The following is a 14,722-nucleotide window of genomic DNA, read 5'->3' as shown; positions in this document are numbered from 1 at the left end:
TTAATAAGTCTCCTCTGCTTCTGATATGCAGGTTACTTTCAGAGCTTGGTGGCAATTATTGATTAAATCTCTATTAATGATGCGAGCATTAAAATCAACACAATTAATCATGTATTACTGTCTCTGACTATATAACTATATTTAATTAAGTCACCAGCATGTTCTACTTTTGGGTCTGTATAAGCAAGCCTGAACAAGGGGATATTTCTACTTGGTCCGAATAAAAATGACCACAAGGGGTGTGCACCAGTAATTTCTTCCCCCCAGAAACAGTGATTTTATTAGATAGTGGTCACTGCAAATCTTTACCAAACTCTTGTTTGTTGCAATCCCTTAATTGTGTTCCCAACCTTTAAGTGCAGGGACATAGTCATCTCTCTTCTGGATAGTCTGCATGTACTCAGTGACAGCCTCTTTGTATTTGCCCAGGATTTGCTTGATGGCTGCTATCTGGAAGATGCTGTAAATGGATTCTGGATTCAGTTCGTTTGCTTTGGTGAAAGCCTTCAGAGCTGCGGTGAACCCTCTTCTATTCAGGTAGGCTTCTCCAAGACACTCCCAACAGATCGAATCCTTTGGGTCAGCCCTTAGGGCGGCTTGCAAACTGGAAGAAATAGAGATGTTGGAAGAGTAGGAGTTTTCATAATATTGGAACAGGTGGAGGAAATAACCACCTCAGAAATTCACCAATCTTCCATAGGGATCGTATACAAAAATACTAAGCCAGTTTAAAACTCACCTCCCTCCAGGAATAGTCCAAAATGTGTGTGTGTGTGTTTTTATTTTTTGTATTGTTACTTGTGTATTACTTCACTAAATGACACTAAGCAGTCAAATTCCAGTATAACACCTAGTACGACTGTGGGAGCTCTTCTACTAAATGGACACCAAGCAGTCAGATCCCAGTGAGACACCAAGTAGGACTATGGGAGCTCTCTTACTCAGCAATTGCCTGGGAATGCTGGTTCATCTTCAGGTTGTACAAACCCCGCCTCAGCCAAGCCCACTTTGCTGTCCCTGCACTTGCCTGCTCCGTCACTGTTCTCAGGATAGCCAGGGCAGACTCCTTCGAAAGAAAGAACCACAATGCAAGAATCAGTGCATTGCCACGCACCATATTTATTAACCCTTTCTGGATGGTTTGTTGCCAGCTCTTGTGCACCACGTATTGTTACAAGATCCTTTATAAACTCTTACTATGTTGCTGTCCTATGGGATATTGCTATATGATGAGTGCCAAGTCAGGGATCTTTCTCCATGTCATATTTTCTTGCTCACTGAGTGCTACATCTTTTACTCATTCATTCTCCCTGATCTGTATCTGTATTTTTGAACAGGGTAGTGTTAATCCTGAATTTTGCCAGGGGCCAATCATCCTGCAAAAAGAGCACAGTGTTCAGATTATCTTTTAAAAAGGAAGGTTGATATTGCATGTTTGCAGGAAGCTCATTTGGTCTCAAGTACTGTTGCTCGTTTATAAAATAAACTTTACAAGGTAATTGCATAAGTATCCTGTAATATTTTGTGGTTTGCGAAGACCACAAAGATCCAAAATATATTAATCTCGGACCACACCCGTGTTATGTACTTTTAATTTTTCATTCATTTGGAAAGATCTATGACTCGGCTATGCTTAGCCACCGCTAATACGATGGAAGCATGGAATACTGCTGCCGATAAAAAAGACACAGTTGTTTGAGTAAGATCAAGTGCATATTATGGCATTTCCCCCTAGAATAACTTTCATTCAGTTAATTGAGGTATATGCTTTCTTTGATATTTTAGTTTTAATAATTTATTGTATCTTCTTGTAGTATTGTTTTTGTCTTGATATTATGTTGCATTTCTGTATGGTTGTGATTTTTTTTTTTTTATCTGTATTGTCTCCCCCATTTTTCTCTTCCCAATGGTTGGCAAGTATAGCAACTAGATTGGATTTTTTGGAAGGCATATATGCAATTTAAAAATTAAATAGTCATGTTATTTAAGGCTGCAACATTTAAAAAGTGTACACCCCTCTGTTTAGTTTACTACTAATACAATATTGGAAATCTGTAACTTATTCATTAAAACTGATCTGATAAGTCTGTATATCATTTATCTCTGGCTTGTTTTTGTATTGTGTTTCAATCGCATACAAACTAGGTGAAAAATCGCACCTTTGCTTGTATATGTGTTCTCTGCAAATTACCCATATGTTTTTCCTAATGCTCTGTACTCTACCAGAGCAGCACCTGTGTGCAAATATCTTTCCCTTAAGTATCATTTATTTTTATCCAAGGAAGAATGTATTATGTACTGCTTAGTAGTACATTTATTTTTTCTTGAGAAGGCCCAGTACCTCATTTACACATTACTGTTTAGTTAAAAAAAAAAAAAAAAAAAACCTAACACATGGCAGGTCTGCAGGTATACATGCAGGCTGGACTGCAGGTATAATTACCATGTCTCCCAGTTCCATGCTGAGATCCACAGCCGCGGCTCCAGAACCTGCATCGTTCCTGTCCAGGTCAAAGGCTTTCTTGTAGCAGCCTCGGGCTCGGCCCTTGTCCTGGACAATGTCTCTATAGTAGTGACCCAGGTAGCGGAACACTGCCCCTAGGTACACATCCAGCTTGGCTGCCTGAACAACAAAAGGACCAGTGTTTTGTTTTTTATTTTAATGTTAACAAGGATTTTAAAAAGTCAGTATTTACGATCAGACAATAAACCAAAGTGAACCAAACAGCTACGAAGGTATGGGAGTATCAGAATGATCTATCTAATTAACCAAGTCATTCTTCCTGTTGTTTATATTCACCCTTTTTTGTTTCAGTCATCACATCCTACAGACTTCTGAAGTACACTGGTTCACCACAGTGTCCCCAGATAACACTCTCTCTAGCGGATGCAAGAAAAACACCCCTAAGAAATACTACATAGAACAAGAATGGTATGTCTTACATCCACAACGGCTGTTGCTGGGGTACGTGTTAATGGTAACAGATGTACCACAGGCATGTGATAACCGAAACAGAAAATGAAACAATATTAATCTAAACAAGACCTCTATTTAGGATGACACTTTTCACACCCATACCAATTTTCTCTTTAAAAGAACCTTCAATTGTGTAAATCTTAGTCTAATAAAAGCAATCATGTTGTTTATGTACAATTATGCTAAAGGTCGCACAGGATGCACCAGCACTGGTGAAACGTACATTACATTCTGTCAGCAGTGGTTATCACAAGTATAAAACGAATCCAGGGAATCGATGCACTAGTTTAAATAGTAATTATTTTGACCATTACGTGGCAGTAAACTCAGAGGAAACCTAGCATAAGAGTTTACTTCACTGGCGCTCACTGCAAGTACCTCTCCCTGGAGCAGTCAGGCACAGTTACACAATCTCACCTTGAGTAGATGGGAATGTGCTTTGGTCTTGTCTCTCCTGGTCTCTTCTCCCATGTGCCAGTAAACCAGTCCAAGGCAGTAGTAATACTCTCCAGAGGTAGGATTTGCTTCAATAGCTTTCTGGAAACTTCAGAGACAATAACGACTAAACCTTTAAATGTGTTTTGATTAGTTTAATTATCTATCTATCTTTGAGGGTTAAACACCACTGGGTAATTCCAAGTAAAGTGTTACCATTTCAGAAAATGATGGCAAACCCTGACGGAGATGAAAACATGCAAGGTGGCTGGGCTCTATCCCAGTGGTTCTGAAAACATGGCCTCTAATAGTCTGGGGCTTGGGAGGCCATATCAAGTTTCCCTACCTCTGTTCTGCCTGGACATATTCTTCCTGTTTGATGTGAATATGGCCCCTGAGAGAGTGTGCCTCTGGCTGATTTGGGTGGGAAGACAGAAGATCAGAAGCCACCTGCAATTCAGATCATTATACATGTTAGTGCATTCACGTATCATAGTGGTGAAAAGCGATCACGAGCAGTTCTCTCATTAAGCCACTTCAGTATACGGCAGTGGAGTGTTAATTAGGGACATAGCTTTGGTGTTCTGTGGAGACTCAACGGGAGATCAGAATGATGTTCCAGAAGCCATGCTGCTGTGCATCTTACAACAAATGTGATAGACACGAATAACTTACCTGAAGTGCCTGGTCAATCAGCCCCCTCTGTAAATAAGCACTGCCTTTTAAAGCAAGCAGCTCAGGGTCCTTATCTGTGTCTGACAGCTGAAAAACATTGAAACAGGAAAAGACCATGTAAAAAATACGATACTAAATACAACAGTTATAGGGAATAACAATAGATACCCATCTTCTAAGCAAAGTATGCAGCAAGTCTATGCAGTGACACAAAATCATATCCTTAGATCTGGCATAATTGTTTGATTATTGACCATTATAGATGTTGATGAACCAACAACCTCACTGTTTCACTTTTTCTCACTCCCAGGGATATTTATATTAGTAAGCATCAGCATCATCAAGTGCACCGCTATGCACTGCCAGCAATACAAAAGGAAACTTGATCCACAGCAGCAGATCATTAGATGCCTCTGGCTCATATTTCTACAAAGAAACTCTGGGGTGATCTACCTGATGTTGTATATGTCCATGGCAGGCAACTAAAACCAAATAAACATATACTTGAACAACTGTAATAAAGAAAAAAGAACAATCACAAAATGGTAAGGGGCAGTAAAACAAAAAAAAGGGAAATGTAATTGGAATCAACTTGCTGATGTTCTAGTAATAATATTTAAAATAATCTACTGGTATCCAAAGCAAATTCCAGACTGGAGACACTTTTCCCAAATAAATGAATACTGTCCTAGATAACTGGCCTCATCTTTGGAATGGAATGCCACAACAGTTAATTATATCGTCAGGTTTAATGGCCAAGACTCGTTCCAACTTCCTATTTCAGAGGTTATAGATTTCCAGGACATGTGGGAATCCTAAACTCTACCTGATCAAGGGTGTCCATTGCCTCCTCAGCACAACTGGCTCCACTGCTTCCCACTAACGCTTTGGTTTTCAATCTGAGAAGCAGCTTTCTCCACTGGACCTCTCCTTCACTGAGTTTCAGAGCTGTGGGGAAAAACCAGAGATGAGAAACTAGTATATTTATTTCAATCAGCTTCATGAATAGGAATTCCTAAGAATATTTAGTTTATACTCGTAGGATCACATTGCAAGACCCTCCCCAAAACTTGATTATCTCAAATCTCGTGACAATGTGTGAAGACCTAAATGAACCAGCAGCTTCAGGACCCATCAAAGACTTTAGAAACAGTGATTAAAGTCAATACTCAAAATAAATAAACCTGCAGCCTTTGTGCTTAATATAATTCAACTTTATACAGCATCAACTGGCTAGTAGACACTGGCAGAATTAAAACCTTAAGTTCAGCGATGTTGTCTGGCTTAAAAACTCTGGATTTGGATCTCTAAACTAAACCTGAAATCTCAAAGTCTATTGAGATCAACTCTAGCATAACAAGATTTTTGTTTAGTTCTATATGCAGAGTATATTTTACTCCATTGCTTTACAGAAAAATGGACAGATTAATTGGTAAAAATAGATATATTACCTTTCTTACAAGAAACAATGCACTCTTCATAACTGTGCATTTTCAGCTGTGTCTGTGCCAAGTGATACCAGGCTTGTATACAGGAACCTGTTTGCTTAAGTCCTGGTAAAAAAGAACAAGAAACATGTACAAGCTTTTTCACAGGTAACACATGGACAGAACTAGCTTAACTTTTAGTCAGTGCCTATCAGAGATGGCAGACTATACAATGCTGTTGGTTTTAGACCCTCACCCTGCTTATCCCCGCATCTGTGTTTGGAACCCTGCTTATTATCATGCTATTTGGATGGCTCATAAATCTAATTGGATATTTATGTATAATCCTTTATTTTCCCATGAGACATGATGAAAGCGAGACATTATTCAAACCCCACATTTCTTCAGAACCACCGGCTCCAGCTAATTACCCTGAGTAAGGTTGTCAGCAGCCTCTTGGTATTTCTTGTCCTGAAAGGCTTTGATCCCCAGTCCGATGTGGCCCGGCCCGCTCACTGAGTCCATCTCCAGCAGCTTACAGAAATACTGGACAGCTTCTCCACTGCAGCAACCTGACCAAAAGGAACATTTTGTTCAATTTACATTTAGTACCTTTTGGGTTTTACTGTACGAACCTACAAAAAATCCCTTTATCGCAGAAGGTTTCAAAACCCTTTTTCAATAGCATTAGCAGGATTATCATTGGCCAATTTGTTGTCTTTGAAATACCTGAATATTCCAATTAAAACTACAAAAATACATCATCTACAGAATAAATTGGGGAGCAGTGATAATATTGCTGGTGCTAACAGGTAATAAAACACATGCATGTATTTTCTCTATGACAACAGGAGTAAGAGCATTGCACATAAGGCCATTGTGCATAACAAGTGTTATTACTGGTAACCAACTATTAACTATAGATGCATTTATCATAATGTAAATTAAACCAGAACATTATGCACAAATAGACTAGTAAAAACAAGGGTTTCATGGCAGTTGTGACACAGGAATAACAATGTTAAAGGACCTACTTCCCCCATCAACATAAAAAGGCCAAATATCCCTGAATTGTGTGCATTTGATCGATGTACACTAATTGGCTCCTGACGGCACAAGGGAAGAGAGAAAATGAATTTCACGTGGCTTACAAATTGGACAACAATCCTACAGCACCAGCTATTTTGTATATGAAAGGATGACTAACTGCAGATGTATACCAAATAAATGAATGTCTCTGCAGCTGTTTCATAATACTGTTCAAACAGTAACTCATCTCAGTTGCCAAGATACTGATGAACAGCACTTTCTAAATAAATGATATGAAATGTCACTTCGTGTATGTAAAGTTGTAGAAATATCTCTAGCTTAAGAGCTACTGCATTGAAACCCTCTGCCACTGAACATGCTTTCCTGCTTATTTACTGAGCCCTATTCATGAAGTGTTACAATTATTATTAGAAAAAAAATGATAAAAACAGCACAAACAAAATCGTTGTATATATATCATGTGTATATATATGTATATATATACACACACAAACACACACACACAAACACACACACACACACACACACACACACTGTACTGTGCAAAAGTTTTAGGCAGGTGTGAAAACATGCTGTAAAGTAAGAATGCTTTCAAAAATAGACATGTTAACAGATTATATTCATCAATTAACAAAATGCAAAGTGAGTGAACAGAAGAAAAATCTAAATCAAATCCATATTTGGTGTGACCACCCTTTGCCTTCAAAACAGCACCAATTCTTCTAGGTACACTTGCACAAAGTCAGGGATTTTGTAGGCATATAGTCAGGTGTATGATTAAACAATTATACCAAACAGGTGCTAATGATCATCAATTCAATATGTAGATTGAAACACAATCATTAACTGAAACAGAAACAGCAGTGTAGGAGGAATAAAACTGGGTGAGGAACAGCCAAACTCAGCTAACAAGGTGACGTTGCTGAAGACAGTTTACTGTCAAAAGTCATACACCATGGCAAGACTGAGCACAGCAACATGACACAAGGTAGTTATACTGCATCAGCAAGGTCTCCCAGGCAGAAATTTCAAGGCAGACAGGGGTTTCCAGATGTGCTGTCCAAGCTCTTTTGAAGAAGCACAAAGAAACGGGCAACGTTGAGGACCACAGACGCAGTGGTCGGCCAAGGCAACTTACTGCAGCAGATGAAAGACATATCATGCTTACTTCCCTTCGCAATCGGAAGAGGTCCAGCAATGCCATTAGCTCAGAATTGGCAGAAAACAGTGGGACCCTGGTACACCCATCTACTGTCCGGAGAAGTCTGGTCAGAAGTGGCCTTCATGGAAGACTTGTGGCCAAAAAGCCATACCTCCGACGTGGAAACAAGGCCAAGCGACTCAACTATGCATGAAAACACAGGAAATGGGGTGCTGAAAAATGGCAGCAGGTGCTTTGGACTGATGAGTCAAAATTTGAAATATTTGGCTGTAGCAGAAGGCAGTTTGTTCGCCAAAGGGCTGGACAGCGGTACACGAATGAGTGCCTGCAGGTAACAGTGAAGCATGGTGGAGGTTCCTTGCAAGTTTGGGGCTGCATTTATGCAAATGGAATTGGGGATTTGGTCAGAATTAATGGTCTCCTCAATGCTGAGAAGTACAGGCAGATACTTATCCATCATACAATACCATCAGGGAGGCATCTGATTGGTCCCAAATTTATTCTGCAGCATGACAACGACCCCAAACATACAGCGAAAGTCATTAAGAACTATCTTCAGCGTAAAGAAGAACAAGGAGTCCTGGAAGTGATGGTATGGCCCCCACAGAGCCCTGATCTCAACATCATCGAGTCTGTCTGGGATTACATGAAGAGAGAGAAGCAAATGAGGCTGCCTAAATCCACAGAAGAACTGTGGTTAGTTCTCCAAGATGTTTGGGCCAACCTACCTGCCGAGTTCCTTCAAAAACTGTGTGCAAGTGTACCTAGAAGAACTGATGCTGTTTTGAAGGCAAAGGGTGGTCACACCAAATATTGATTTGATGTAGATTTTTCTTCTGTTCACTCAGTTTGCATTTTGTTAATTGATAAATATAATCTATTAACATGTCTATTTTTGAAAGCATTCTTTACAGCATTTTTTCACACCTGCCTAAAACTTTTGCACAGTACTGTATATATAGAAAGATACATGACAGACAGATACAAACACACCTGTTAGTTTTATATTTCATGCTACTTTTAGAGACATAAAATATTGGACACATAGGACTGTGGGAGACATCAAGATAAACAAAAGGTGCTTCTTTGATGCTAACATTTTGCCTGTTAGAAACCTGAGTAAGATTGGATAAAGTGTGGCCATTTATTGGTGAAAGTCAGGACATCCTGCCTTGATACTAGAAAAATGAAGCCGCCCTTTATTAAAAAACCTACCTGTCTGTATAAAGTGCATACAGAGGACCTCTAGAGGAAACGTTGAGGCAGGATACAAAGACAGCATTGATTCACAAGCATCTTTCATCTTCATTTCTTCATGTGGCAGCTAGCGGAATAAAGGAAATGGTAAGGCAGGCGACACTCCCCAAGCACATGCAAATCCATCTGTGGAAGATCTTACTGTAAATGAAACGTAAAGCTTGGTGCCATTACTATGAATCTTTACTCTTCACTTGCACCATGTTTTTATGGAACATTCCCCCAGCTGCCTCCCATGATCTTCAATGTTTGTTTATAAAAACGATCAGCTGTTCGGGTATGTAACTACTACACTGCATCCTTAACATGGGAGCTAAAGGAGAGACTCTTTCAGCGAAGCTAGTCAGTTACATTTCCCTGGGCACTGGAAATCTTTTGGTGCTTTTCTTGTATTTTATTTGTATACTTTAAAATGTGTAACTTTATTTCAAAGACAACTCTACAGATGAATTGTTGCTGCTCCTGCCTGGTATTTAATCAGTTCATGTGATGCAATTCAAGTTGACACCAGTACTCCAGCTGAAATCGCACCATACAGAATGACATGGAGAAAAAGCACCGGGATGCCACACTTCTATCTATCCTGAATTCATGCAAAAAAGCAAGAGATAAAGCAAAGTATTTAAGGGAGCAATCTACCTATGAAATGTATTCTAAAAAGGTGGTTAGGACATCTTTAATAAACAGACCACCATTACATAGTACTTGTCTAAAAAGGGCACATAAATACTTTTTTTATTTTATATGTTACATGTTCCCAAGTGTTGCTACAACTGTTTATGCAAGGTGTGTATTTTTATTTATTTATTTATTTATTTATTTATTTATTTATTTAACATTTTGACCACTTTTTTTAACTTTTAAATTGCATTCCCTGCCTCAAGATGACTTCCCATGTACCCGCATGAACCTCTCAGAACTACATTTCCCATCATCCTCCTGCTCACATAAGTAACTCAGGTGGATATACCAGTAGGCAGGAGGATGATGAGAAATGTAGTTCTGAGAGGTTCCATGTTAAGGTAGATGGAAAGTCATCGAGGCAGGGAATGCAATATAAAAGTTTAAAAAAGTGGTCAAAATGTAAAAAATAAATACATTAAAACACACACCTTGCACAAACAGTTTTAGCAACACATGGGAACATGCAACACAATAAAATAAAAAGGTCCTTATGTACAATACCCTTTAATGCCCCTTGAAACACCATAAAATGCACTAAATAAAAGTGTACTGTACAATCCACAAAAAAAAAAAAAATGAAATCCTTTAATATCAATCTCAGCTCTTATCAAATGGTAGAGTGTGGGAAAACAAAACATGTTAAAATAAGGCACAGTACATCAATGATTACTGCTAACTTAGCAGTATAAACTAATAAACCATACTTTGTTCAAGCAACTCAACAGCAAGTGTCCTTGCTTTTGATGATGTACTATAGCCTAATAGAACAGACATGACTGCTTCTAAAAACTCTCAATTGCATTATTTTGCATTCAAGAGCTTGCAGACTATTGTTACGCTACATTGGCACATAATGTAGGGTCTGTTATGCAAATGCACTTTTAAAAACAGCACTCAGGAGAAGAACAATTTCTTCATCTAATACAGCAATCACAAAACATCTTCAGATTCTACTGATCCTTTCTTAGGAGGGCCAGTGTGTACATAATTGTTATGTCAACGCACAGCATACAACGAATGCTGCGTGGCTCCTACTACAGCTGAATGACAGAGGCAGAAAGGTCAGCTTACTTTTGATAAACATTTAATGTATTCTGTGGTAAGCCTTTGATGGTCTTCTCCTGGAAGTTTGTCTGCAGAACTCATGGCATTTTCGAAAGCGGTGATCAACTGAAACCAACAAAAAGACAGGATCATTAATGATTACAACAACAAAAAAATACCTTTTTTTATTGTGAACAAAAATAAAGCATCCAGGGGGCATATTGTTCCTTCTCTGATGAAATATTAACCAAGCCAGTGATTAATACATTTTTACTGGACAAAACCTGGTGTGGATTTTGAAACTTCAAGGTTCTATTAGTTTATTCTACTCTCCACTACTCAGAGACCCCCTAATGTTCTTCCAGTAGACAGCAAGGTGCTTACAAGCTGCTGTGTCTCATTGTCCTGATCCTCTTGGCTGTCTGCCAGCAGCTGGACCATCCGCCTCCACAGCTGGTGAAGCTCCTCATTCCCCGCCTCTTTCTGTTTTACTGAGATCAGTTTGTACCAGCTTCTTGCCACCTGTAAAAACAAAGGATCTTTACCAGTCCCATAAAGCTCCTAAAGCTAATAAAGCATGTGACTCTTAAGAGAAAAATCACTTGCAAGTTTCAAAGGCTTCTAGGAGATGGAAATATTAAACTCCAGAAATAGAAGAGGGTAGAAAGTAAAGTACTAACCTCCAGGTGTCTTCTCTCCTGGTGATAAATGTCCACCAGTTTCCTGCACACCTCGTACCACTTTTCCCTGTCGGAACTGAAAGCACATAAAACCACAACCACAAGAAAATGATGCAATTGTGTGTTACTACCAGCTTTACACTTTTACAAGATACTGTAGCTTTTATGTATTTTAAAACACTTTCAGCACAGAGTAACTTTTTAAAAAGACCTGACTAGGATAACCTAATTGCAGGACGTAGCTTGCACTGAAAAATAAACAAAAATGGTCAATGATATGTGTAATAATATAGATTAATTTACAAGTCTGCTGTTTAGAATGGAGTTATTATTCTACTTGAGCAGTCTGCTCAAGATTTGGAACACCACAGGGATAAATGCCTCTCTCATTACATGAGACTGTTACACCTAGTACTGAGGTAGAGGGAGGTTGGGAGCTGGGTGAGGGAGTGTGATGGATTTCATTTATTAACATAGTTTTTAGTTGGTTGTCATGTTTTAATTTCTGCATAAGTACATGAATACCCAAGGAACACTTTTCTAATTTTATAATTAGAAGTTTTTATACTTTTTTAGTAAAACTGCTGCATTTTTGAAATATAAAAGAAAATAGTTTGTTGGACTGTGCTTGAGACTTAATTATTTTAACCCGCAAGGCTGTCGATCTTAATCTGGTACGGATTATCTACCTGGATATAGGTGCTGATGGAGTAAATACACCTGTCAAAGACCATGTTGGTGAAGCCCTCTGAACCATTGCTTCACCAACTAGTTCACTGATCCCAGTTAAATGAAGTGCTTCATGCTCTTTAGTGATAATGGCAGATCTGCACAATGATCTTCTGAAATGTTAGTTCAGTATCGTAAATGGTAAGGCATCTTCAGTCTTTTGGAGTGATTCATAATACACTGGCAGTAATTAAATGTACTATATATATATATATATATATATTATATATATATATATATATATATACACACACACACACACACACACACACACACAGTACTGTGCAAAAGTTTTAGGCAGGTGTGAAAAAATGCTGTAAAGAATGCTTTCAAAAATAGACATGTTAATAGATTATATTTATCAATTAACTAAATGCAAAGTGAGTGAACAGAAGAAAAATCTAAATCAAATCCATATTTGGCGTGACCACCCTTTGCCTTCAAAACAGCATCAATTCTTCTAGGTACACTTGCACAAAGTTAGGGTGTATGATTAAACAATTATACCAAACAGGTGCTAATGATCACCAATTCAATATGTAGGTTGAAACACAATCATTAACTGAAACAAAAACAGCTGTGTAGGAGGAATAAAACTGGGTGAGGAACAGCCAAAGTCAGCTAACAAAATGAGGTTGCTGAAGACAGTTTACTGTCTAAAGTCATACACTATGGCAAGACTGAGCACAGCAACAAGACACAAGGTAGTTATACTGCATCAGCAAGGTCTCTCCCAGGCAGAAATTTCAAGGCAGACAGGAGTTTCCACATGCGCTGTCTAAGCTCTTTTGAAGAAGCACAAAGAAACGGGCAACATTGAGGACGGTAGACGCAGTGGTCGAGAATTCTGGTCAGAAGTGGCCTTCATGGAAGACTTGTGGCCAAAAAGCCATACCTCCGACGTGGAAACAAGGCCAAGCGACTCAACTGTGCACGAAAACACAGGAACTGGGGTGCAGAAAAATGGCAGCAGGTGCTCTGGACTGATGAGTCAAAATTTGAAATATCTGGCTGTAGCAGAAGGCAGTTTGTTTGCCGAAGGGCTGGAGAGTGGTACACGAAAGAGTGCCTGCTGGCAACAGTGAAGCATTGTGGAGGTTCCTTGCAAGTTTGGGGCTGCATTTATGCAAATGGAATTGGGGATTTGGTCAGAATAAATGGTCTCCTCAATGCTGAGAAGTACAGGCAGATACTTATCCATCATACAATACCATCAGGGAGGCATCTGATTGGCCCCAAATTTATTCTGCAGCATGACAACGACCCCAAACATACAGCGAAAGTCATTAAGAACTATCTTCAGCGTAAAGAACAACAAGGAGTCCTGGAAGTGATGGTATGGCCCCCACAGAGCCCTGATCTCAACATCATCGAGTCTGTCTCGGATTACATGAAGAGAGAGAAGCAAATGAGGCTGCCTAAATCCACAGAAGAACTGTGGTTAGTTCTCCAAGATGTTTGGGCCAACCTACCTGCCGAGTTCCTTCAAAAACTGTGTGCAAGTGTACCCAGAAGAACTGATGCTGTTTTGAAGGCAAAGGGTGGTCACACCAAATATTGATTTGATGTAGATTTTTCTTCTGTTCACTCAGTTTGCATTTTGTTAATTGATAAAAATAAACTATTAACAAGTCTATTTTTGAAAGCATTCTTACTTTACAGCATTTTTTCACACCTTATATAAAGTATACTGCTGGATTTGAACCAGCATGTGCATCAAGCTTTGTGCTAACATGCAACGTGCTACCACTCAACCATTAAAGCAATCATGCTACAAGGTTCCCAATAAGTTTGTTTTTTCCTTCGTACATTTGCACATCAAGCCATTCATATAACATTGCAAACTTTCAAAAGAGAACAACGTCACATTCAGTTTTTGTATTTATTTGGAGTTAATTCTAATTAAGATACGTTTCCACGCTATGCAAGCTTAGAAAATATTTTCAGTTGTCCAAGCATGTAATTAATGGCACTGCATTGTTGTGGTTTAAATTGAAAAACCCATTCATGTTGGATGTAGCAAAATTGAAGAAAAGCTTGGATTACTGTATAGTCAGCATCATTGTTTTAGTTTTAATACAAGACTTTGACTATCTAAACAAATCCTGTTTCCAACTCTGGATCATGGTGAGGTGATATACAAAACCAAAAAAAAAACAATACAATGTTCAACAGGATTTTCAGAGTGATAGTTCAGTGTGTTCCATCAGAGCGTCATTGCTCTCTGTACACCATGTTAAACTTCACCTGAGAATAGAAGGAGTTTTCATTGGAACCAGATACTTTTTAAAAGGGGTGAATAATAAACTGCCTCTCTAACTAAACAGTCTGTTCCGGGATGTTTAATTGTGTTTATTCGTTATTTTGGTGATACTAAATATTTCAACATACCAACAGTGAGAAGTACTATTGGAAGGAAACCATTGGCTTTAGCAGCACCCTCAGACTGGACTAAAACTACCCATAGAACTCAGCACCACCGTGTGGCTTTTCTCATTGGAAGAGATTGTTGTTTGATCATTTGAACCAGCCTTGTGATTGTATGTGATGTGAAGTGATTACAATAACACATGATGTGTAAATGCTTACTGTATGCTTGTAT

At 38.8% G+C, this 14,722-nt stretch overlaps 1 protein-coding gene across 3 annotated transcripts in view; it reads right to left on the bottom strand.

Annotated features, from left to right (window-relative positions):
- The window catches only part of ttc37 (tetratricopeptide repeat domain 37), a 45,010-nt gene that overhangs the window by 24,715 nt on the left and 5,573 nt on the right, over positions 1 to 14,722 (bottom strand). For all 3 annotated transcript variants that reach the window (XM_041237556.1, XM_041237548.1, XM_041237561.1), the window contains exons 5-17: positions 11,392 to 11,467; positions 11,096 to 11,233; positions 10,739 to 10,837; positions 8,942 to 9,050; positions 5,946 to 6,086; positions 5,539 to 5,640; positions 4,914 to 5,035; positions 4,088 to 4,174; positions 3,759 to 3,862; positions 3,395 to 3,521; positions 2,444 to 2,623; positions 942 to 1,066; positions 351 to 604 (exon numbers count right to left, since the gene is read on the bottom strand). In XM_041237556.1, coding sequence (XP_041093490.1) covers positions 351 to 604; positions 942 to 1,066; positions 2,444 to 2,623; positions 3,395 to 3,521; positions 3,759 to 3,862; positions 4,088 to 4,174; positions 4,914 to 5,035; positions 5,539 to 5,640; positions 5,946 to 6,086; positions 8,942 to 9,050; positions 10,739 to 10,837; positions 11,096 to 11,233; positions 11,392 to 11,467 — 1,664 coding nt within the window. The remainder of the gene's footprint in view (positions 1 to 350; positions 605 to 941; positions 1,067 to 2,443; positions 2,624 to 3,394; positions 3,522 to 3,758; positions 3,863 to 4,087; positions 4,175 to 4,913; positions 5,036 to 5,538; positions 5,641 to 5,945; positions 6,087 to 8,941; positions 9,051 to 10,738; positions 10,838 to 11,095; positions 11,234 to 11,391; positions 11,468 to 14,722) is intronic.

The sequence above is a fragment of the Polyodon spathula genome, chromosome 2, assembly GCF_017654505.1.
Source record: "Polyodon spathula isolate WHYD16114869_AA chromosome 2, ASM1765450v1, whole genome shotgun sequence".
NCBI lineage: Eukaryota > Metazoa > Chordata > Actinopteri > Acipenseriformes > Polyodontidae > Polyodon > Polyodon spathula.
This window is presented reverse-complemented; position numbering and strand designations above follow the sequence as displayed.